Here is a 24,733-nt window from a genome sequence, read left to right as displayed (position 1 = left end):
GTGTTTGTTCTAATAAAGAACTAAGAGGATCATACAACAAGTTGTCCTTTTATATAGTGAATGTTATTAAAAAGTCTGGCTTAAGCCCTTAAATCCCAGAGAAAAGTTGCGAACTAACAAAACTCTAGCTATAAATAAGATGTGCAGGAAAAAAAAGCCAGTCTTAGAAAAATAAATATTTTTAAAAGCAATTTTTCCAGAAATATATAATGAAGGTACTGCTGCTTTGCAATTTATTTGTTTCTACAATTAATTTTGTACTTCGCAATCCTTTCTCACCGGCTAAAGTGATGGTAACAAGTTAATATATCAACATTAAGAGTCAGCGCCTTGATTTTGCGCTTGACTAATTTAAGCTTTCGCTTTTGCTGCTTTTTGGCCACCATTTTCTTTATTTTCCCCATTTTCACTTTGTTTTGAAGAAAGTTTTGCGAGCGAACCCAACTCGTTCTACTTTGCCTCGCGCAGTTGGGCATTCGCCGTTTCCGCGTTGCCTTGGAAAATTAGTATTTGCCATCGTTGTCGTTTGGCTCGGCAGCTTTATCTTAAGCACCATTGGTTGCAGCCCAGCAACAATTTGTTTTTCGCTCCGGCAAACGCTAACTTGGCCAACACTTGATAACCGGGAAACTTTCGCCTTTCGGTTGCCATTTTTCAAAGTGCTCGCCAAAAGTTGGGCTTTAATTTAAGTTTGTTGTTTTTAGCCGAAACTATTTTACCCTACGCACTGCCTCAATTCAAGTAATCAAATCTGTGTTTTTATTTTTTTTTACTATTTTTTATCGTTTCAGGTAATAACCAAATAGTGAACGTTGCTACACCGCATTGAGAAAGGAAAATTTTATTTATTAAAAAAAAAGGCAGTGGTAAACGAAATGTATCATTTTAAACATATTTACGAATTTAGAAATAATATTGGTAAAAATTTTATCACGTTTCCGCCCCCATAAACGCAATTCTTAAACACCTTTTGGGGCAATTAAGTATGCGCCATTCATATTCTGGGAATCGTCCTTGGTAGCTGAGTTCTTCTTATCCTTAATTGCCCCGTTGTATGGTCCTTGTGTGATTTTCGGCCTGCGCCTCAGTTTTCGGATGAATTTTCCTCGAGGCTTGACGCGATGGCATTTAAAATATGCAAGGCATTTGACATTTTAATCAACCGTTGCCCTCAAATGTCAGCCAGGCACACCGAAAAGCTTAAGTGCAGGACCAAAAGGATGGGGGAAAATGAAGCCGGGAAAACTTGCGGAAATTCCTTAATGAATACAAATACTGCTATGTCCTCGTCTTTGGTTTTAAAGTTATGCAAGTTGAGGCGTGATAAAGTATAAATACTTCTTGAACTCTAGAAAAATATAAGGACTTACAAAATGTTCGATTTTCAATCTTGAAAAAATGTTGAAGTTTTCTTTTTTAATTTTTCGCCTTTTTCTACTTCCATTTCATCGGTATCAGTACTATCAGATTGAGTTGCGGGACTTCTCTTTACTTTCGGTTTACTAGTTTCGGTACTTTCCTGCCTATCTCTATCTTCCTCTTCCACTTTTTTCCGTTTAACCTTTTCTTTTTGTATACCCTCATCTGATACTAAATTTGTGTCTCTCGTTGTCCCTCTCGTTGTGTCTCTCGTTGTGTCTCGTATGTCCTCTAAAACTTCGCTATTATGAGTAGAGTCTAGGTCTACGAGATTCGGATCTTCTTCATCATTCAGTATTCTGTAAATTTCGTCCAAGGAAACCTGCGTTATGGAATAGTCCTCCAGGAGTCCTTCATTTCGTATCTTTTCCATTTGGTAGAACAAGTTGGCCAACGTTGTAACATTAATATTTATGTGATATATGAGACAAGTTTCAAGGGCTTCGCTTAAAATATTAAAATAGACTAGAGATTAGACTATATCGTTCACTGCGTAATTAATTGGATCTTACTGTAATGTAGCCAATGGAAAGAGTTCTGCCATATCAGCTATTAGTTGTTGAAATCTTCGTTTCAGTCTGTAATATTAAATATTTACGAGTTAACAGAAAATGTGTGATTCGTGAATATCCAATATGTGTTCTGATAAATTTCACGGTACTTACTTTCCGTCACTGGGATTGACCCTAAGCCTTATCACTATGGTATTAGATACTTCTGATCGCACCTGCTGCAGCGATCCGATAAACATCATCTCGCCGGCGACCAGGAAAGCCACTCTCGAGCACACTGCATTGGCCTCCTCCATGCTCTGGGTGGTCAGGAGTACCGGTCTGCCGCTTCTCTTTACAGCCTCCAGCTTTCTCCAAATAAACCTTTGGGTCGCGTGATCGACACTACCATTTGTATCATCAAGACAAAGTACCGACCCGCTATCGATAGCGAGAGCAATATTCAGTTTTCTCTTCTTTCCACCACTATATGTATGAATCGGCCTGTCCAGTTGATCCTTAAAGTTAAATTCGATGGCCATTTGCTCGGACACCGCCTTGATATGATCTTTCGGCACTCCGTGGAGCAGACAATGGATTCTCAGCAGCTGCCGACCAGTGAGATATTTGGGGGCATTATCGCCTTGGGGACAGAAGCCGACCTCCATTTTGGCAGCATTCCTGTGTTCCCTCAGACTGTGTCCTCTCACATAGATGTTTCCATGGGACATGGATGTCTCGCCAGCAATCATTTGGAAAATAGATGTCTTTCCAGCTCCTTGTGCACCCAGAAGGCCAAAAGTGTCGCCGCTATTTAGAATCATATGGCAAAGCTATTTAGGATATTCGTTAGTTTAATATAGTACATACGGTCTTATCGCGAATGACACTAATTGAACGGCATTTTTTGCGCGGCAGTAGTTCTTCGTAACCTGGTCAACTATTATTGGATAATCCTCATGCTCGTATTTCGGGATTAGACCCACTCGTCTTTCTTCGTCCAGAACACGAATGTGTTTCTCATTATTATGCCAAATCCGGTTGGATAGCTTTGGCTTAAATCTGTAGCCAATTTCGTATCCAAAGTTCGAAAACCAAAGAAATATAAACCAAACCAAGCAGTGGACCATCAGTAGCCATACCTCCATCCAAGTACGTTCAGCTGCTCAACAGTAAAACAAGTTAATCAAGTAGAATGCATAATGTAAATTAAAAATACTTACGTTTGCACGCACAGAACACGTTACAATTTCCGAATTTACAATCAAGTTCTTCGATCGGAGGAAGTACTTCACGGTTGCAATATTCACGCCACGCGAGGCATTTAAATAGGCCAAAGGTACCGACGTACATTGGAAGTATCGCAAATACAGTTGTAAAATTGACATCCGTGATTAGGGTCAACATGTACATAAAGGAAAATAGCATTCCACCTACACAGAAATATGAAGTTGGATTATTATATACTTTCAAATGGTATCTGCATTTATTTGCAGTTTAGCTTTTTATAGATATCTTAGACAATCTACATCCCCAGCCCTTAGTTGTAAAGATCGATTGTTTTATTTCATACAAATTTGTATTATCAGCTTTATGTTTTCGTTACTCACCCGTCATTACCAGGATCGCAAAGATTCCAGCAAATGCAATATTAGGCAAACTAAACAATAAACTACATAGGTACACAAATGGCAGGCAGGCAAATCCAATAAGTAGAAGCATTACAACCACTTGGTACCATATTGTAAAATGATAGATTGCAATTGTTAAAGCCCCCATGTAAATTGCATATATTAGAAAATCGCCAACAAAGTGGGTTGACCAGAAATAGAATAGGGTCACTCCGTAAATTTCTTGTTGCATTTTAAAATGCTCCACACGCTCCTTGGTTACAAATATGGAAAATATGCTTAAACACAGGGCTATATACGCTGTTATTATAATTAGTGTACCGAAGAGTTGCTTCCTTTTGCCCTTTTCATTATATAATGTTGAAGCTGCTTCTATTATAGACATCTGAACAGTAATTATATTATCATCCCCGGGGTTAGATTTATTGTGTTGACCCGATGTACTGGAGCTGTTTGGTTTGACAACAACATCATATTCCTGAATTTCGTAGTCCGAATAATCCGTATAGTCCGGATCATTCTGTCGTTTATACCTGCGCCTCATACTTGAAGCGTTATTTAACCAAATGAAATCATGAAGATCACCTCTGTTTACCAAAATACTGAAATCTTGGTCTTCAAACACTGCCTTTCCCAGGGCATTATAGACCAAATTCAGGGCAATGGGTGCCGAGTGTTCGAAAGCATCGCTATTGAACCAGGCCGTGATAGTTGACGCATTATTAAACGAAGCACCACAGACATATTTACGCTTAATATCACGTCGTATTATTGGCGGTGCTTTTAAAAGATGCGAAAAAATTGAGTCTACGCTTTCGACGGTTGCAGGCTCTTTGACCAATTGGACGTAGGCCTCTCCTTCGCTCTTGTACAACTGCTTATCAACTTCGAGTAAGATGATCATGTCATCATAGCTATAATAGTCCAGCGACAATGGGAGCACAGGTTGTTTATCCGTTCGATGGGCACATTTTTCCGAGGCGGCAGTCCCAAGTACTATGATATAATAGAAAAGTGGAATGATGAGGATTAAAATAAAAATCAGTGCACGCGACGCAGTGTAATTTTTTTTCTTTATAAACATTGCCTGCCATTGGGCCATACAACTTCCTTTTTCCCGATCTATTGGCCTCCATATTTCTATTGGGTTTATGGGCGTTTTTGTGTTTAGTATCGTTTCGTTTGGGGGGTCCACTTGATGCTGATACCTAACAAGTGAGTTGTTCGCTCTATCCTTCGTCCGAATTGCCTTGTCCGTTTGAACTCCAAACTCGACTTTATCTGCAAATCAAAATTAAGAACCACATAATAAATGTAATTTAATATATAGAACTATGTTATAAATACAAGTGCACACTAATTCTAATCTTACCATTAACTCCTGGATCAGCACCGCCCCTAAGACGTGAACTCCCCTGACCATAATCCAAACTGAGATAGATTCCATCCAGAGTTGAATCGCTCACTCCAAAACTGACGACATTGAGGCTTTTTTTATTCTCCTCCAGCTGTTGGAAAAACTCCGGAAAGCGGTCTATTTGGCTTCGTGGCAGTTTGTAGCTCACATCCACTCCGTGGAACACCGGAGAAGTGGTGGTCGTCATATAGAGCCTAACGAGATCCGTCAGGTTGTCCGCTTTGCTATTGGGAGCCATCTGGCAGGAGAGTGTATAGCTGGTGAATGGCAATTGTTTTAGGTATCCCAAAGTGCCGTAGCACAAAATTTGTCCATCGTTCATGATAGCTATGCGGTCGGCAAGGATCTCACCCTCCTCCAACTGTTGGGTTGTCATCAAGATGGTGCGTCCATGCTTCTCCTTCTGCAAAAATCGCATTAGCTCGTGGCGACCAATGGGATCCAAACCGGAGGATGGCTCGTCGCAGAGGATTACCTTGGAGCCGGCACAAAGGGCACAGGCCAGTGACAATCGTCGCTGATTACCTGGTGATAGTCTCATGGCGTCCCATTTTTGGGAATCGACCAAGCCAAGCTTGCTGATGTAGATATTCGATTCCATCATGGCCTCTGTTTTATTGTAGCCCTTTACGCGACTAAAGAAGTATATGTGATCCCTGGCACTCATTCCTTTGAAAATGACACTGTGTTGAGGGCAGATTCCCAAACTACTTTTTGCTACTTTTGCTTCGGTAACTATATCGTAACCATTGATCAGGACTGTTCCCGTAGTGGGTTGCAAAATCCCGCAAAGCATCATTATGATTGTAGTTTTTCCAGAACCTTTGTGTCCCACCAACGCTGTTATCTCATTTTCGTACACATTAAAGAATAAATCCTTTACCACATTGCGAAATCCGAATGTCTTGGAAAGACTTCTAACTTCTATTCCAATTTTTTTGCTTATGTTTACCCTCTGAAAATTTTCTTGGGTTCGATCATCGAGGTAGATAATCGGTTGTCTCGTTGGATGGGCTGCGGGTAAATTTCCTTCGGAATTTTTCCCTGCAAGGGGCAAAAGGGCTCCTTGGTGAAAAACTGAAGACCCATATCGGAGCGGACACCAATATCTTCTTTGGAATGGATAGCTCCATGGCTGAGGGACTTCAAACTCACCAGTTCGCACCGCTTCGATATACAGGCAGATGAGCAGCTCAATCCAGCTAATCGAAATCATGATGAGCATGTAGCCCACTATGCTGAGCTTATATCCACTAGATGCAGTATTGTCAATGGTGTACCATTGCGCTCCCACCGACTGCATCTCCATTACGGCCACCGAATCCAAAATGTAGAACAGCGCAGAGTTAAGTCCAATACTGGCTGCCGTTTGGGCTGCAACACTAGAATTCTCCGCGCCCACAATTAGAAAGGGAAGAGCCGTGGAGAAGTACATCAAAATTGTGGCCACGACGGCCGATAGACTTCTTGAGAAAAATGAGCTTATGAAGAAGGCAAAAAGCACAAGTGAATGGATGTATACCAGAAAAATGGTCATCAGGCAAACCAGGCTGCTAAATTCATAAATCAAGCCAATAGAAAAAATAGAAATCATAATTAACAGACATAGTAATAACAGTAGCATTGATTTAGTATACCAGGCCAGCCAGTGAATACTATTACTAAATCCCATTGCGGTAAGAACAGCTTTTTGATGGCGCTCCTTTTCAGCTACTACATACTTTGCAACAAAATGAGGTTAAGGGGGTTTTATTAATGTACTTAGTTTGCTTATCATACCTTGGCAATTGTGATGCAGGGAAGAAAAAACGATATTAGGGTCATATATGTCATGGCTTTTGCCGACTCCGCATAATGATTGGGCACATATGAGGGGTATGGAAAATGATTCATCAGAACACGAGGAATCTTTCCGTTTCCAGCATTCTTAAAAAATATGAATATTTTCGATATTCGCTCTTGAAGCAATAAAAATCCTGATTCGAAATATTTAAAATCTTTTCTTTTTATGGATAACGGCATAAATATGGTTAGATTTAGCACTTCCGGGCAGGATTTTATGTCATACCATTCACTGGGGAACGCAATACCAATTGCATTTCTATTAATCATCAATTGCAAGTAGAGTTCAGAGTTGGTGTCAAACACTTCGACACTTTTAAATTCGGAAATATTTGCAAGCTGAGTAATTAATTGCTCTAGTATACCATTGTTAGGTGTAAAGTATAAGTCTACGAATCTAAATAAAATAATGTTAGAATATGTTGACCTTAATTAAATATTTACTTACAAACTTGTGTTGACACTTTTCGGACCGGGACTCTTTTCCATTTCTATATCGGGGGGAAAGATTGATTTTGCTACTTTTGTGCCAATAGAGAAAAATATGGGCATTAAAGCTGAAAGGAAAATGATCATAACTAATTCTACCCAATTGGTAAGTTGTAGTTTGATGTCCTTCCATAGTAGTAACCGATACTTTTGACAATATGTCAAGTTTCGATTCATTACCAACTTCCTTAGCCCCTTTGCACCTCCACTTTTAAAATCTCGGTTTTATATTGAATATATTTAAAATAACATTTGTTTATATATATTTGTTTTGACTTTATGAGATTGGGTTGCCAAGCCAATGCTAGTATCATAGCATATTCTTCTGCTTAATTTCTTCTGAAAGCAAGATATGGGAGGGAACATAGGTTTAACTTGAGGAAATTGTTAAGAAACAATAGCTGTAATTCTAACCAATTTCTTAGGACGACCAATATCACAAAACTCCGATTTTATGAAATTTGAAAAGTAATTTAATTCTTAAATTTTGACTTATCAACGCTTTTGACTTTGAAAGTTAAAACACTTTCCAAGTCAGTATTACATTCCGGGTGACCTCCTAATACTAATCACTTTTAATACGACGTTTATGGCATTGAGTTCTTAAAAGCTTAAAATGAAGTGCATCCCGTTTATGCAACAGACTCTAAATCACACTTTAATTTCTATGATTAAAAACAGAGGACAATTTAGTTTAATTTATTATCATAATATTAATACTTTGTTTTTTTTTTAAAACAAAATAAAAGAGTAGAATTCCGCAGCATAGAAAATAAAATGTAGCATACTTTTTTACGCTCTTAGCTCCATTTGTGTTTTGCCAGAACGAACATTTGCTAGTCTTTTAACCGCACAACACACACATTTTTCCGCTACAGGGAGATACATTAATTGCGGAATTTTGTGGGTGGCAACATAACTAACGGCAATTAGCTACTTTATGCCACGGCGCACACACACATTGCCACTTAGCCACCCACACATCCACAGTCGTTTGTCAAAGCGCTTGGTCGAGTTTATGTTGGAAATTTTGTGGCTCGTGTTCGTTTTGTGGTCAATTGGGAATTGCAATTAACGCATAGTTTCATTTTTATTGCCATTTGAGTTTCTGGATTCGACGCCGTTTATCCAACACAAGTCAAATCCACTCACCTATTTTCGCATAAAAACAAATGCATAAATTATCCTGCGAACATAAAAAGAAACTGTGTTTTTCCTTGAGTTTACTGTTGGATTTCCCGTTTATTAGTTAGAATTTATTGCAAGCTGCACTAGCTTTACTCATAAAACCGAAGTATATTATTCATAATTATAAGCAAAACAAAAATCAAGGAACACTTCAAAGGGGTAATAAGGTCCATTTATAACTATTATTATTTTATTTTGGTTCATATTTAAACTTTTTTTAGGTGTCCAATAAAACTATGGGGTGATATGGCTGTTATATACTTGAATCTTTGGTACTCAATTAAAAGAATACTAAGAAAAAAAAAACGGTAGTCACAATAATTAGCCATATGCTATTACATTTATTTCAACTAAGCTAATCGTAAATAGTGGGATTACATTGGCACAGCTATTCCCATTGGATAACAAAGTTTTAAATTGGTTTTCCTCACTTTTTTATCATTTGTCTACCCCAAATTCAATTAATTTCAAAACTGTGTAAAAAGTACCCACGTGGCTAGGAGTATTAGCCAGGTAGTTTTATTACCTTAAATGGCCATTACAGGTGGTGTCGAAGTGGTATTGCAGTTGAAATGGCAGCTTAACCACACACCCAGCCATAAAGTGGGGAAAAAATTGGCGCAGGTTTATAATTAAAACAAAATATTTTACTTTCCCGAACTTAATTAGAATTAAAGCAAAGCATAGAGAAGAACAATTCCAAAGCAATTACTTTTTATCTAACGGCGGACTTTATTTTTGGTATATTATTATATAATTTATTTTAATTAGTCTCAAATGAACAATACAAAATGTTACTGGCTTGGCTTGCTGATTAAACCAAAACATAACATATATTTATAATTTTTATTAAATAAAAAGCAAATGCTTAAATATAACGTTATAGTTATCACATCATAGCCCAAGAAAATCAGCCAGAACACAATTGTAACTTTTATTGTGGGGAATATTTTATCCTTCTGTTGCCTTGCCTGACTGGTGTAAAATTCTCAGATAAATACAAAAAAAAAAAAATCGTTTGCATTTTAATAGCATCATTTGCGTTTTCCATTGGCTGGAAATAATTTTCCCATTTGCATTTAAATTCTATGCAGGCTTATGATCTTGGCAGCACTCTGGAAAAGCTTCCCTAGAAATTTATTAACACGCATAACAAGGCAAGGTCGATTGGCAGCGATTCATTGGAAATTCGATTTTCCGACGAATCCACTATTTTGAGTGACTGTAATTTCCTTAGCTGCGCCGGGCTCTTTTGCATTTTAATTCAATATGTCAAAACGAGTCGTTAACAACGGAATATGCGCTCGTCAGCCATCCAGTAGTCAACAGCTGTCAGTCAAAGTCGGTGTAGGCGCTTTGTGGTTCCATCTAAAAGGTGGCGAACCAATCTTCCAATCTTCCACAAGGTTCTAGGGGACTTGGATGTGTGCGGTCGTCACTCAGTCAGTTAGTCAGTTAGTCAGCTAGTCATTTAGCCAGTCAGTCAGTCTATCAGTCAGTTGTCAACTCAACCAGTCATTTAGTTAGTTGGTCGCGCCACAAAACGCGACTTCAGACATTGGCCACCAGCTCGGAGACCGAGTGTGGCTGCCACTCATAGTGGCTGTCCTTCAAGCTTGAAGCTTAATTATCTAGCGTATTCAGAGGCTTCCCTTGAATCCTCTTCGGATAGGTCTGCACCCAGTCATAGTTTTGCAAGTTGTTATACATGAACTATTACATAAGAGTAGAAAAGAAATATGTTTAATGACCCGTTTTTGGTCAATACCACAGAAAACAAGAAAATGTGTTTTTTTTTTTATTGTTAGCAAATTAAACAAAGACCGCGGTTCTATAGTCCTAAGCATTTTACTACCACCTGCAACAAACATGTCAACTGATTCCTTTGTTCAGAATATTAGCTCTCACTTCGGTTTTCGCGGTCATCCCCGTGATTGTCTTTTTACCCCGTGCGGTTTTTCAACAACAACACGCAAAATGTTATCATATTAAGCCTTTAATCTGAGAAACATACGAATTTTCATTTGTATTTAATCATTAAATTTATAAAAAATAATTTATAATATCTATGTTAACGATAGATGATTGCTTTTCACTAGATAATTCATTAATTTACTTTAATTTAAACTGCTAATTCATTAATAAGTTATACTAGTCGTAATTCCCAAGTTCACTTACGCACACCCAATTCTTATAATCAACAACGCTGTGTGCACGGTGCGTATGCTTAATGTTAGTATTGTATTGTTTATATTTCAATTGAAGGGGCTAATTTATCTTGTTATACTTGGCATGGTACCATCTCTTCTCATCCAATGCCCAACGCGACTGCGTTTGGAATAAAAATTTCAAGCAATTTCGGTGCGGTGGAAGTACAATTTATCACATTGACGCTGATGAATTGTTCGCTCCACACTATGACAACTTTATCGTTGACTCTGGCTGGGGTTGGTGATGGTGTTGTTGTCTTCCCCTAAATTCGAGTCCACTCCACTCCCTGGTTACTACTCTCAGCTCTTGTCCCTGGAATGTTTCTGTTGAATTGCTTGTAAAATGTTTTGTAACTGTCACGGCTTGCTTTCTTTAGCACCTCCTTTCCAGATGCTATTGTATTAGTAATGATTTAATATCGCTTGGCTTGTTGCTTCTTGAATATTGTATAAAATACCATATATATTAAAGAAATTTAAATTTAGTCCTTGCTAGTATAGTGTTGAAGAATATCTTAACCATCACCGGCTCTTCAATTAGTAGGTCGAAAAACGCTTTGCGGTGATGTGGCTGTATGAATAATTCAGCGCAAAAAAAAAAAAACACCTGGTTTTTATTTATTTTATTTTTTTTTTTTTTTTGCATGGGTTGAGATTGTGTGTGCCGCAGCAAGTGAAAAATCGCAATCTTGCAAACTCCAATCAGGCGTACATTTGTATTGTTGGGCATATGCTTCCCTGCAGCTGTTCCTTCCTCTCGGCACACATCAGTTTTACCATATATATATTTATAGTCGGTCCTCCGATGATGTACCGAAGGACTGGTTGTTTTTGGCGCTTTAAGTGCTGCCGTTATAACTGTCACTTGTCCTCGATACACTTGTCTGCCTGTCTGCCATGATGCTGCTGCTCCTCCTGGTGCTGATGTCACTCCTGCCAAGTCCTTCGGATGGGACTCCCCTCGTTTCCGGCAGACGTACGAGATTTGAATGTATGAGCGGCAAACCAAAAAACTGTAGACGAGAAATTGATATTTTATGGTTATGAATTATTACCAGCGATTATCTGCCAGAGCTCTGGAGATAAAAAGAGTTTCCGCTCTTTTGTTGGGGATTTCAAGTCCTGGAAGGAGACACCCATTTCGGTTGTAAAATGCATGATGGGAGCCATCAATATAAAGCACTTTTCAAACTCTCGGCGGAAAAGGAGGCACGTAAAGGGTGAAGTAGCCAAGTTACAATGGGATTGTGTTAAAAAGTTACCAAACACAATAAATAAACACAAGCAAAAAGCCAGAAGATGCGTTACCGAGAGTCATTGCGAAACTGCATTACCCGATGTTGAGTGTTTGAATTGAAATAATACTGCTGAGTGGCGCAATATTGGCTTAGAATGGATATTGTGCACTCGTCGGTAAACAAATAACTTTGTGTATGCATATGAAATGCGATTATAGTGCACTTGCATGGGTCGTAGCTTATGGGAATTTAGAGAATGTAGAAATAGCTAACTTACATCCTCGGCTAGTGAATAAAACAGTTGAAGGACATAAAATACGAGTCTATCATGTGCATTTACGATTGCAAGTCGAGCATTTTCACTTCGTCCTTATTGGCTTGGATTTGTTTAATATCAAATTGATGTCAATACATTTTTGCGGAGCAACACTTGACTTGCTCCACTTAAAATTCCTCAACTTTGTGCGGTGCTTGGGCCATTTGGCCGAATGGCTTTTTGAAATGAAGCCAACTACTTGTCACACCCACTGGAGAGCACATGGGCCAAAAAGGAAAGGAGGCCAAAAGGAGACACTTAACTTGGCCCACACACACTTCTCCGCACTCTTCAAACCTTCAATTGTTTGCCAACTGCGTCCCTTTGACATGTGGCGAACAAAAGCGTTATTTAAAGATAGTCTCAAAAGAGTCGGTGACCCTTGAGTTGATATATATGCACACGGTGTGGAAACAATAGGAATTTTATTCATATTCTACGACCATGAAATAATTACATTTTATTATATATTATCCTCCAGAAATGACTTCTATGGCTCTGCAACCAATTAGCTAAGCAAAGATATGTAGTAAGACTAATAGTAAAAACTAATAAAATATTCATTATAAAAACTATCTCCTAAAATTCTTAAGGAAAACATACTTTAATTGAGAGAAAGATATATAACCCCAATGTCACCAAGTATTCAACTTTGAAAGCATAATTAGAATACTCGGTTTAGAAAATCAACAATTCCGTTTCAATTACTTGAGCTTGAGAGGACATTGACAGTTTGATGGGATCAAATCCTTTCTGGCCAAGCTTATTGCTCATCTCCACTGACTCCCCGTCCGGCTGAAGTTGCCTGTCTGGTCGAGAGCTCCATTCACTTCCTGCAACTCCAAGTGCAACGGCAGTGGCAACAGCAATGGCGTCGAACAATGCAACTGCCGTCGCTCCCGAGGAGGCGCCATTGGAGTGTCTGACATCACGTGTGAGGAGCAGCAGTGGCGGCTGACAGTTGACATGCTGACAGACTCGAACGCGTCCTGCGACGCAGACACAGAGTCCTGCCACAAGCGATGCCAAGTTGGTCTTTTTGAGGCCAAACCACATCCTTCACTCAAAAAGTCTTATACATAAAATCGTTAGCTACAAGGAATGAAATGAATGGCCAAATAGTAGGCCAAGCAATGGTTAGTAGGTAGAACCACATTTAATATGTCACTTAAATTTTACTAATCTGGAACATTAGTTTCGATTTTAAAGACTGTGATTTTAACATGCAATATTTGTTCTATATTAGTCTTAATTATAAAATTGCATTATATGCGCTTTTGCCATCACTGCTCAGTGATATGATTTTGCTGCAAGCGCCACCCCTAAATTACGATGTGTATGCTGCATTACTTTTAATAGCTGCTCTCCCCCAAACTCTTGGGGCATTCAATTTATGTCCTTTCACAAACATCTTGTACACACGTTTTTGTGTCGTGCTTTCTGAATTTTTCATACATATTCTTACCCCTCGCGATTTTCGTACATAATTGCTTTCAGGGCGCTTTGCTGCTATGACTTTTTGTTGCGATTTGTTGAGAGCCATGATTTTATTTTAAATGAGTTTTTGATTTATGCATTAAACACATAATTGTACCAGATTTCGCATTTCTCTTTTGCCTTTCTCGACGGCTTTCTTTCCTTTGTGCTCGGAACTTGGCGGAGGATTTGTCTGTCGCTTGGTGTGCATAATTTAATGTTTGGTTTGATTTATGCGGAGACGCTAAGGCAGCGAAACTCTGAAAAAGGTTTTAATATAACAAATAAGTTGGGGACTTACCGAGATGGGTTCGCAAGGCATTTGATCTCTGCGGAGAATAATAAGAAAAGGTAACAATTGAGGGCAAGTTTCGGAGGAGACAGGTGCACACAGTGCCAAAGTTTCTCGGTTTTTTTCCTAAAAGGAGCAGTACGTATAAGTCTAAGTTAGTCCTTGGGCTAATCGTTCATTAAACGTTGACTAAGTTTTTCAGCCAACGCCTCTAAAGAAATTACTTAGTAACTTTGAAGAATGTAGAATATTTTCCATTTTCCACTTAGAATCAGTTTGTGCCCCTAAGCGCATAATTCCATTAAATGGAAACTCCCCTCAACATCTCCCTCACAGAACAGTTCTCAAATCCTTTCGCACTCAGGACACAGAAACACTAACACACACGCACACACACAAATGGAGTTAGAGACAGACAAGCCCCAAAAAGGCGTCCTTACAGCAATTAAACTAAAAGCAATTAGATGCACTGGCAATAAAAATTTAAATATTCATATTTTCCCAGCAAATTAAATGGGGCATGTGGCAGCAGAATGTAGCACACCGAGATTACTTACTGCAAAATGATGTCAAATTATTGAGAGCTCGTTAAACACTTCTGCCATCCGCCACTCGATTATGCCCATCGCGCTTAATGGAGTGTAAAGTTTTGAATATTTTCCCACAAACTAAAAATAAGTTCTTGTTTACGAGCTCGTTACCCGGCGCATGATGTGGCTAATAAAAAGTTGGCCAAGAGGTGTTTACTTGCAGGTCAACATGTACAACTTAATCAAGATCGGGTTAAGAGCGCTGCGGTTTTTGCTGAAGCTAAAAGTATCTACGGAGCAGCGTTGTAATACGATTATGACCCTGCTGCCCTGCTCTGTAAATCAATAAGGTTAAAAGGTCAGGCCGGAGCACTGTCAATTGCATTAGGTTTTGGACTCGTTTCCCCCTGCTATTTACGCATGCAGGCAAAAGTGTTTGAAACATTTATACTTTATTGCTATTTTGCATGCATAAATGGTCGTCGAAGGATGCGGAGCTATGGGTATCAATTCCGTATCGGCGAGCTCCTCGGCGGAGCTTGCCAAGTGGGTCACGTATCTGTATCTGTATCTGCATGCCCCTATACTGGCGATGCCTTTAACTACACAACTTTTGAAAGTTATGCAGCATGCTTTTCGGCTGATATATACACGCTCGTATATGTTACGTATGTACATATATGAAGAAGTATAATATCCCCATTCGTTTTTCTTGGTCATTGAATCGAATTTCGAACGTTTCTCTAGCGCCTTTCAACCATGTTTTCGTTCCTTGTTTTTCCTGCACGAGATAAAAATTCAATTATGGCCTCTTTTTGTCTGCTGACTGATGATGCCAGTTGTTGGTCAGACTTCTAGCATTCGTTAATTTAAATTTTCGCTGTAAACAATTGCTTGGTATTTATTTAAATGCAAAACACGGCACATTAATTAACACGTACCAATTGATTTACGTTGCATTAATTGCCACACGTCACATACTTACAACCTGCAAAATGGCATTCATTTAATTAATGGCAGACATAAAAAAATTGACAAAGTATTCGTTTGAAACATACCCTGTTCTTTGATTTTATTTTAACGGAATTCAGCCAAGCATTAAATATAAATTGTTGATGCAGTGAAATTAATAAGGTTAAACACATTCGAATTATCACAGACATCAAATTATCGAATCAACTGCCTGTCATGCGTAACTTCTTTCAATTATTGCACTCCCTTTACTATTGAAAAAAGTGGCCAATTTGCATAATTATAATTGATGGCCAATGTATGCATAACATATGTGTGCTCAAATATTAACCATAAATCATTATAAATATTGAATTAAAATATTAAGCGAGGACAAAGGCGGCAGGCAAAATAAAAACCAAAATGGCCTGTGAAGTATATATAAATGAAATCAAACGAAATCGAGCCAAGCTACGAAAAGTCGCCTTCAGTCGGCAGTCAAGTGTGGGCCAAGTGCCACTAGAATAATGTGTCAATAATGTGCGATTATATCGACTACAATCAGCACAGCCCAGAACCACCCAACTTCTAAGACCCTTAACGTCAGTCAGCCAGCCAACATATTGTGGATAGAAAAAAACGTGGAACTCCTCCGTGGTGGAGCAAACTGTGTGAAGTTAATAAAAAAAAAGGAAATACTTGAATGGGGTTCAATGGCGAAGTGGTTCGACTTTGGCCCTTTTTATTTCACCCATTTGCTGCCGCTGCTCATTTTATACTTTTCATATCCCTAAAAGTCACGTATTTATATTTCATTATTTTTCTTTCTGACTCCCTTGTTTTTGCTTTGGCTATAGGAAAAATCAATTGCGCGCAAATTGAGTAAATGTCATTTAGACATCCGCTTCCATCGGCAACAAAAAACGGCTAAAGAACATATACAGCAAACGATTGTCAAACACGAACTGCCACATATTCACATGCCTGCCACAAAGTATGCGACAATGTGGCATGTGATACCGCCGTTGCATAAATGTATATGTTGACGATTTTCAAGGCTTTAAATGAATATATGAGTGGTTTTAGGGTGGGTCGCAGAAAGGTTCTGGTATTACTCATACGCACTGTTGACAATATACAACGTAAGCTAAAGAATTTATAAGTTATTTATAGGCGATTTAGTGTAACTAATATCATACATACATTTCATATTAAGAATTTTTGAATTTTTTAAATATATTTTATAAAATTTTATTAAGTCCAGAGTAAAGCTTGCTAACTTACTTCTTGACTGGTCCACCCTACTGTTGGTGTGTGCCTTACCACTTTAAACACAATCTAATGTCAACAGGACAGACACCGAGTGAATCATTCAGCGACAGGCATTGCACTATAGAACGTCGGTTGTCCGTACCGACTTATAAATGCGGTTTAGCTTCCATCTGGTTTTGTCATAAGTGTGTGCAGGGCGAGTGTGTAAGTGGCTGCGGCTTGTGCGTATCAATGAAGCAGTTAGTCGAGTGGCACTCCATGCTGCTCGTTGACTTTATTGGATTATCAGGCAAATTTTATAGTATTCCTTGGACTCATACCACTGAACCAACCGCCAAAGCATATTGAATATTCCCTTGAACCCGAAATGACTTTACTTCGGCAATGGTTTTCTCAAAGCATATTTACTCGGAATTGATATGGGACTCAGGGTGGATAATGGCTGAAAAGTAAATATGGAGGATTCAAATTGTGAAAGTTTCGAGCACGTAAATGGACATGCATAGAATGGAGAGTGGATATCCTTGGCTCAGATTCGCTAATACGCATAACTTTCTATTTTGATTTGCCCCCGAACGCAAGTTTACTTTTTAACAAAGAAAAAAAAAAAAAAAGAGAAAAATGTGTACAATTTACTTAGCAGAAATCAGAACTCGAGGTGACAGTCTTAAAACGCATCCAATCGATTTTACTGATTGGAAGTTCTCTCGCCTTATTTTTCTCTTCAGAGTGCATTAAAAATATTGCACATCGAGAGGAGTCTCCCGTTTCTTGCAATATTTCTAATTCCCTCCCGGCCTTCTGATGGCTGCCAGGAATGTAGTTGACGCACAGCTGCGCTTCTGTCTTTTCTCAGCACATACTCGTAGCATCGAAAAAACAAAAGAAAAATATACAAAAATATATACGGAGCAGAGGGAAAGAACAACAAGCTCCCATTTCTAACAGATTCACACGTACACATGGGCAAACACCGACAAACCCACGACAACTGGGAGGACCATGGTGGTCCACGGAGCGGAATGGAGGATAACGATTCGTTTTAATTGTTGAACCACACAAGTGCTTACACAAGGACTTCTCAGTTCTGGCTGGGGAACTGGGCAAATCTACCAATGGGCACTGGGCATGAGCATTTCCATTCCATTTCAGCCAGACTTTGCTTAACCCACATGGAGCGAGATCAACTTGAGTTGCATTTTAATTTACACACCAAAAATTTCCAACAGCCATGGGACATAAATAAATAAAGCTTGGGCTAGAACTAAAGCAAATACTTTCAGCAGCTGCAGATACTAAAACGATGGAAACGAGTTGAACTCAATTTTCGGGCAGCAGAGCAAATTCGTTAGAGTCCTGCTGCAAGGAAAAGGTTAAGAGGCAAAGAAACGCTAGGTAGTCCTGCTAAATCGGCGGAAAAACAAGCGGCAGGAAGCGAACAGCATGCAAATCAGTTCGGAATGCGGCAAAAAGGTGTAACGGCAGCACAAAAAGCGAAGGAAAATGGCCAATCGAAGTTTGGGTAATCGAACATTGGAAAAGCGTCCAGTGCGGGGAGGGGGGAGGGGATGCGGCATTAAGGATACACGTGCCTCAGTTTTCCGTACTCTTGCACTTTCCTTGCTCTCCTTCAGGTTCATCTGTCTGCCAGTTTCTGGTAAAAGGGCATTCTTCTGCTAAATTAAAAGTTCTTTGGCTTTCTTAATTCGGATGCTCGCTCAAGGGTTCAATGAAGAACTTGAAGAATGTACCAGTCAATACAAATAGTTTTTTAAGAACGATTGTGTCCTTACTTGCTTTGTACCTAAACTTAACATGATTAATTTAAAAAAAAGTGGTTATATTTCTTTTAAATCTACAGATTCCACACATACGTATAAAATGTGCGGAAAAACTTTTATACCACTTGATTTGTTCTATTCCACGTCTAGAATAGATTCGAAATTTGTTCGATGAAGTAACACTAAGTTAAGAAGTCAATGGCGATTGCTAGCTATAAAAGGAGATGCTTATGGCAAACCAAGTTCCATGGCCGAAACTGCCGCCACCAACCGTTTTCCCCCATAAACCTTAAAAAAGGGGCCACAAGAGGACTGGAGTGAATGCAAATAGCGCAGGTTGACGCAATAAATTTGAAACGTTTTTCCCTTGCAGTTTGACTTTCTGCCGTTCGCCATTTATTTGTGCTAACAATTTTGTCGCCTGCGAACTGCAAACTGCAGACCCGACCACCACTTCCTCCCGAATTTCCAAACATTCACTGTCATATACATATATACTTTTTTTTTTTGAACATTTGCCATGACAATTTGCTGCTCAATTGAACTCGCACGGATTGCAGGCTCACCTGCCCGCGGCTCTATCTTGCTCACTTTGTCGGCGGCTGCTCACCTGTCCCTCTGCCCTGCTTTGCATAAGTTTGACAGCTTTCTCCATCCATGTACATGTGCCGCTAACGAAGTCATTCAGCGTTTGTGTCACAGCCGTTTGGAGGGGCCATGAAGTTGGGCAGGCATGCGGCAACTGGCAACAGTGGGGGTAGCCCACCTGGTTGCAACTGCAACTTGCCCAAAAAGCGCGTCACGAAGCTGCGTTCATTATGTTGCCACGTCGCTGTGGCATGTGTGTTGGCACACTCTATTTGAAGTAGGGTACAATTCTTTTACTATCTCACTGTTTACTCTTGATATTATAAAGCAAAGGAACTGCATAATTTTTTGTATAAAGCATGTATTAATGTTCAGACGGAGCCCTTTCGTACTAACTTTAAATCCCATGATTCATTATCCGTTAGAAAATATGTGTTAAATTGTTAGTTCTTGAGCTTAAATTTGAAATTTTTCTGTAAGCTCATCGTAACATTTTAATTTCCATTTTCTTACCAAATAAGAAACTTTAATATAATGAATAGATTCTTATTAAGTCTCTTGTTGGAATTATTGGCAAAATATTTATATACCTGAATTTTTTCGCGAAAAACTCCAACAAACTCATGTTTTTAAATGTTTCTTACATACTTTTTGGTTTGACATAAGCCACAGCACCGTATCGTGTATCTGGGAGGGTATTCCATGCTTTGGTATGCGATGCCTGCCCTCCTATCCTGCTGTTTTTTTTCGGGGGGAGTACTATTTTGCGGCCATCCCAACTGTCGGGCTTTCAAGCGGGGATTGGGGCGTAACGAAAAAGGGGCGGGGCAGGTGTTGTGGCTGCGGCTGCGGCTGTGGAGCTGCCTGTCCTCTCTGATTTATGTTGCCAATCAGGCATTTTGCTTGCGGTTGCACTCTGTACTGCTCCGTGTTCCTCGCTCCGTTGATTTGTTACCCATACGCAGCGTAAACAAGGTTGCAAATGGATTTGGTGCGACGCCCGCAAAGTTTATGAGCTCCACTTGGCTGTACATCATCCCATTTGGTGTTTTCCGGATAAGCCGCTTACTCGGATTCAAATGGGTCTAGTGGTCGAGTGCCTGCTCCCATGAGGCAGATTATCCCAAGTCAAGCATGCTGCCGATATATTCTCGACATTCATTTGGCCAGCTGCTCATCGGATAATTTTAAATATATTGCCTACTTTTTGGGATAAATCGTCCGAAAGTCTTAGAATGTTTTACCTATAAAATATTAAATGCATTAGCAAACGTACAGATATCCCGGGCAGCAAGTAAGGAACAAAATGCAAGTCGTCGTTGCCCATAATTCAACGTTTGCGTTAGGAGACTTGCCAAGTTATCTAAATGCTAGCAGGAGCAATCTTCCCCTGAAGCTTCCTATCGCCACATTCGCTTCATTTTGCTTTTCTGGCAGGCAACTGGGCCAAAATCTTTCCACTTTGCTAGCCACCCGTTTTCATTTCATTTTTCCTTTTTGTCCTTAGTCTTAACCCAAATTGAACAAGAAAAACGCATTACGATTTTTTGACCGAATAGGGAGAATTGTAATCTTTTCGGTGGTCATTTTAAAGCGAATCTCATAACTCTACCAAAATCGATGATATAATTTTCCCTATCTTTCCCTGTTTCTATTAAACTCTTCGTACATAACATAAATGGTTCGCCATCTGTCACGTTTTGTCGCATGGACGCACGTGTGATGAATACTTGGCAATTAGGGAGGCCGGTGAATCCCTGTTGACATAACCAGGAAGGAATCATTTAGGAGACGTCCTTGTCAGTTCCGGCTGACGTTTTATGCTGGATGCTGGGAAGAGGGGCCAAAATGCCCGTACGTATATAAATATTTTATTTATTTAGACTCCTGATTTTGCTAGTCAGCTACGTGCGGCAAATGCCTAAAATGATGTTCAAAATTACCTTTTGTGCATTCCATTTCCGTTTTTTGTAGGGAATTGGTTGACATATCTATGTGGGGTCTTGATTTATCACTTGTGGTTTGTGTGTTTAGAAGTACACCTTATAGAGCTTTCTTTCTTTTTTTTGTGACTTTATGTGTCTAGGGGGTATTATGATTTTATACAGAATTTATTGACATATATTTAATATATAATATTTGAAGTGTATATTAAATTAATTAAATAAAATGTGAATTTTCCATGCGATAATTATGTACTTATTGAATTGAAAAGCATGGGCTTATGTATTTTTTATTGGAAATAAAAAACATTTCAAATGCATTTTAGATATATGAAGCCAATTAAATGTGGGATTTATCGTAAAAAAATGAAAATTAGCAATTCCGATTTATTTTAATATGAATAGTTATGTTTTATGGAACTTTAATTGAATTCATTTAATATTTGACATTCCTTTAATATTGGCTATCTATTTTACTTTCTTTGCAGGTATGCATCCGATTCAGTGCCCTTAGTAAACAAATCTAGTTCGCGCCTCAATCCCCAATGCTTACAAAACTGTTGTGCCACAAGACCTCTAAGCGTTTGGAATTGAAGGGTATCATTTGTGGGTGAGTTATCCACTCCCGAGGGAAAAGCGGTGCTGTGTGGCACGGTTTGGTGCTGCACGCAGTTGTAAATTGTCAGATAATTTAATTTGTGGTTAAACGCAATCCAAACGCCAAGCATAGTCCCGAAAACATGGATGAGGTGAAGGGGGTGCAAAAATCAAGAAGTTGTCCTGGCAACGGGTAATTGGGGAATAGAAATAATGCCAAGCCAAGGAAAACCAGAAAACGCATGGGGAAAACTGCACGATACCGAAATCCCTCCGGGGAAATTGCTGAATGGGAATGGGAATGTGGATTTTACTCCTTCCCTGATCCACTTGCCAATCCACGTGTACGTATGTATGTATGTACATATGTGTGTGTGTTGTTTTTGCACCCTGACGCTTTAGTTGCTTTTTATGAATTTTGTATTTGTGCGAGTAAATTCCCTTTTGCCGGTGCCACATGACGTATGAGTAATGGCTTTAGCCTGCCCTGCTTTTGTCTCTCACTGTCGGCGTTTTTGTTGCAGCTTCTGTTCTTGTTTATTCTGCGGTCGCGTTTACAGCCGCTCCACACTTCACCCCTTTTGGCGGTCCTTGTCCGCAATCGCATATGCATGGATTTTATCCGAAACTATGCTATATAGTACAGTACACATATCTGTTCTGCGTCGGTGGCGCTATTGTTTCTGGTGTTGCTGCTGGTATTACTGTCTGCCTCTTTCCTGCATTGTCAAATTGGTTTGTTTAAATTGAATACTTTGTAGTGTTTTGTTAAGGAAAAAAGACATCGTTTTTCCCACTTGAGCTGTCGGTCGATAAAAATGAAATTGTTGTTCGCTTTCTGTGGAAAAAAGCTGCACAAATGAGTTTCAACGAACAGTCAGAGCATTTAATTGAAGCCAGTAATCCAGTAGGTAATTCCGATGCGATTTATTTGCCATTTATTCCTAAAGCCCGTTTTGTTTGTCCTGATGAACCGTTCAGCACAATCCAAAAATTTCATAACCATTCATCATTTTGACGAAGGATTTCTTTGGCTTCGCCGGGACTAAATAAACTCAGAAGGCATGCACTTGGAACTTAATCTGCCGCATAATTCAAAAGCCTCTGCATCATGACAGGCCAAAACCGAAGAAACCAAGAACCCACAGAATCGGGACAAAAAAAATTGGCATCCCAAACCGAAGAAATGGGAAAGAAAGTTTCTTTCCCTTCGAGGCGGAAAAGTTTTCCATCCCGTTTAGACGATTTCCACCCACGCCACTTTTTTGCCTTTGGTAACTTCATATTTATATAATAACTTTATGTTTGTGTTGTAGATTTTCGTCCCTTTCGTCGGGGAAAATTTACAATAACAACGCCGGGTAAGAGGATGGAAAGCCCGCCAAGGACAAAGACTAAAACAGCAAACAAAGTGCAAAAACACACAGACTGTAGCTGTAGCATTCGGTGTGGCCATAACAAAAGGCGCGCGTTGGCGTCTAAAGTTGATTTCTTAATGTCTTCCAAGGATACACTGTTTGTCTTGATGAAGAAAATGGCAGAGCTCAGCGATGATACACCCACATATATAGTCGAAAGTCAAGTCAAAAGCCGTTGCCGATGGCAATTTACACTGTAGTTGTTTATTTCGAAACACTTGCGAGAAGACGAAAAGTGGGCAGAGCCAATATTGAGTGAGCCACTACTTATGACAAAGGCATATCCTTGCTGCCTCTCGACATTCTACATTCTCGCAGCGGAAGCGGAAATGTGCATTATTTGATATGACTCTGTTTTTGTTACTTGTTGTTGCGATTCGCACACATGTACACTCGACTGGCTTGGCAGCAAATTCCTTGCTCTTTGACAATACGCACAGACGTCTTGAAGGGCCCCAAAGAAATCACTTCAGCTATGTGCAAAGGATAATTTAATTGAATTTGCTTGACCATAAAGAATGGAAAGTACAAATTGGCCAGGCAAGAAAAGGCAGATTACGCCTATCAAATTACAAAAACTAAGGCTATATTGATCACAAATGGCAGCCATTTCACCTTCACTGAGCTCTATAATTAAACTCTTAAGTTGAAATTGACTTTTGAAGATTACTTAAAATAAAAAATTGGCATTCAATTGAAATTTGAATAGCCTTTGAAATTTTCCGCCCCGTTTGACACAAAAAAAGTAATATCATTTTCGTTTACCTTTTCGGCAACTGAAAAGTTTTCCAAACTAGCCTTTTTCCTTTCTTCAAACTCTTGCACATTTTATTATCATATTTATTAATTTCCTTGAGATTCTTTATTCAGTTTAAGTCAATATATAATGCAATTCAGATTGTGCTTCTCAACAAGTTTCTGAACAATGAGAAAACTATTTTTTCCCTTTTCGGGCATAAATTTGCTTCGCTGTTGAATTTAAAGTGAACTATACTACCCATTTATTGTTACTGGAATTTAGCATGTGCTGGGGCAAAGGCTTCATTCAACCGCAGGCGCTGGTATTCAAAAGCGTCCAAAACTTTTTTCGAGGACATAACGGCAAAATTTGAAGTACCTTTAGTTTGGTCCAAAAGTTTCCCAGCGCCAAATAATAAAAAAAATAGCCCCAAAAACTACTACACTTACACTCTAGCTGAGGCTAGACGGAAAAACCAATTTTCGAAGCCTAAAAAAAGGAAAATCGCACACTGCCAAAATGGAGAGAAAATATGCAGAACAAACTTTTGGCCGCGCCAGTTGCCTCTGTGGTAAATGAAATTTTAATAAACCCAAAATGGTCTTTGGATAAATCGCTTTTCCGTTTGCGGGCGTGCGGCAATGTTACGCATACGACATGTAAGCCGACTTGTGGTAAATTTTAATTGGCTTGTCGCGAGTTGATTTTTTCCACAACTACTGCCGCTGCTTGATTTTGATTTTGTAAAAGAGGCATCATGATTAAAAACTTTACATAGTTTCGCGCTGGTTTTGGTTTTGGGGTTTTTGGGTCTAGTTTCGTTTGCTGTAGCTGTTTCTCATTTTTTTTTTTTGGCATTATTGCAGCCCGAACTTTTGTATGAGAAACTTGGCTTCAAATTGGCC

At 39.2% G+C, this 24,733-nt stretch overlaps 2 protein-coding genes across 4 annotated transcripts in view; one reads left to right on the top strand and one right to left on the bottom strand.

The window, feature by feature from the left end:
• Hs6st (Heparan sulfate 6-O-sulfotransferase) overlaps positions 1-24,733 on the top strand; it is a 79,236-nt gene that overhangs the window by 28,116 nt on the left and 26,387 nt on the right. The gene's annotated exons all lie outside the window — the stretch shown is intronic.
• CG31213 (uncharacterized protein) lies at positions 828-7,499 on the bottom strand. 2 transcript variants are annotated; one of them, NM_169881.2, is made up of 10 exons: positions 7,249-7,499; positions 6,738-7,197; positions 4,914-6,678; positions 3,521-4,822; positions 3,134-3,343; positions 2,781-3,072; positions 2,085-2,720; positions 1,932-1,997; positions 1,371-1,865; positions 828-1,290 (listed from the first exon to the last, which is right to left on the bottom strand). In NM_169881.2, exons 1-9 carry the CDS (start codon positions 7,464-7,466, stop codon positions 1,385-1,387), a joined length of 5,430 nt encoding a protein of 1,809 aa, NP_732473.2. In that variant the 5' UTR covers positions 7,467-7,499; the 3' UTR covers positions 828-1,290; positions 1,371-1,384. The 2 variants fall into 2 exon arrangements, with proteins under 2 accessions (NP_732473.2, NP_001262752.1); NM_001275823.1 differs by having other exon boundaries at positions 828-1,865.

This window comes from Drosophila melanogaster, chromosome 3R (assembly GCF_000001215.4).
Source record: "Drosophila melanogaster chromosome 3R".
Taxonomy (NCBI): domain Eukaryota; kingdom Metazoa; phylum Arthropoda; class Insecta; order Diptera; family Drosophilidae; genus Drosophila; species Drosophila melanogaster.
This window is presented reverse-complemented; position numbering and strand designations above follow the sequence as displayed.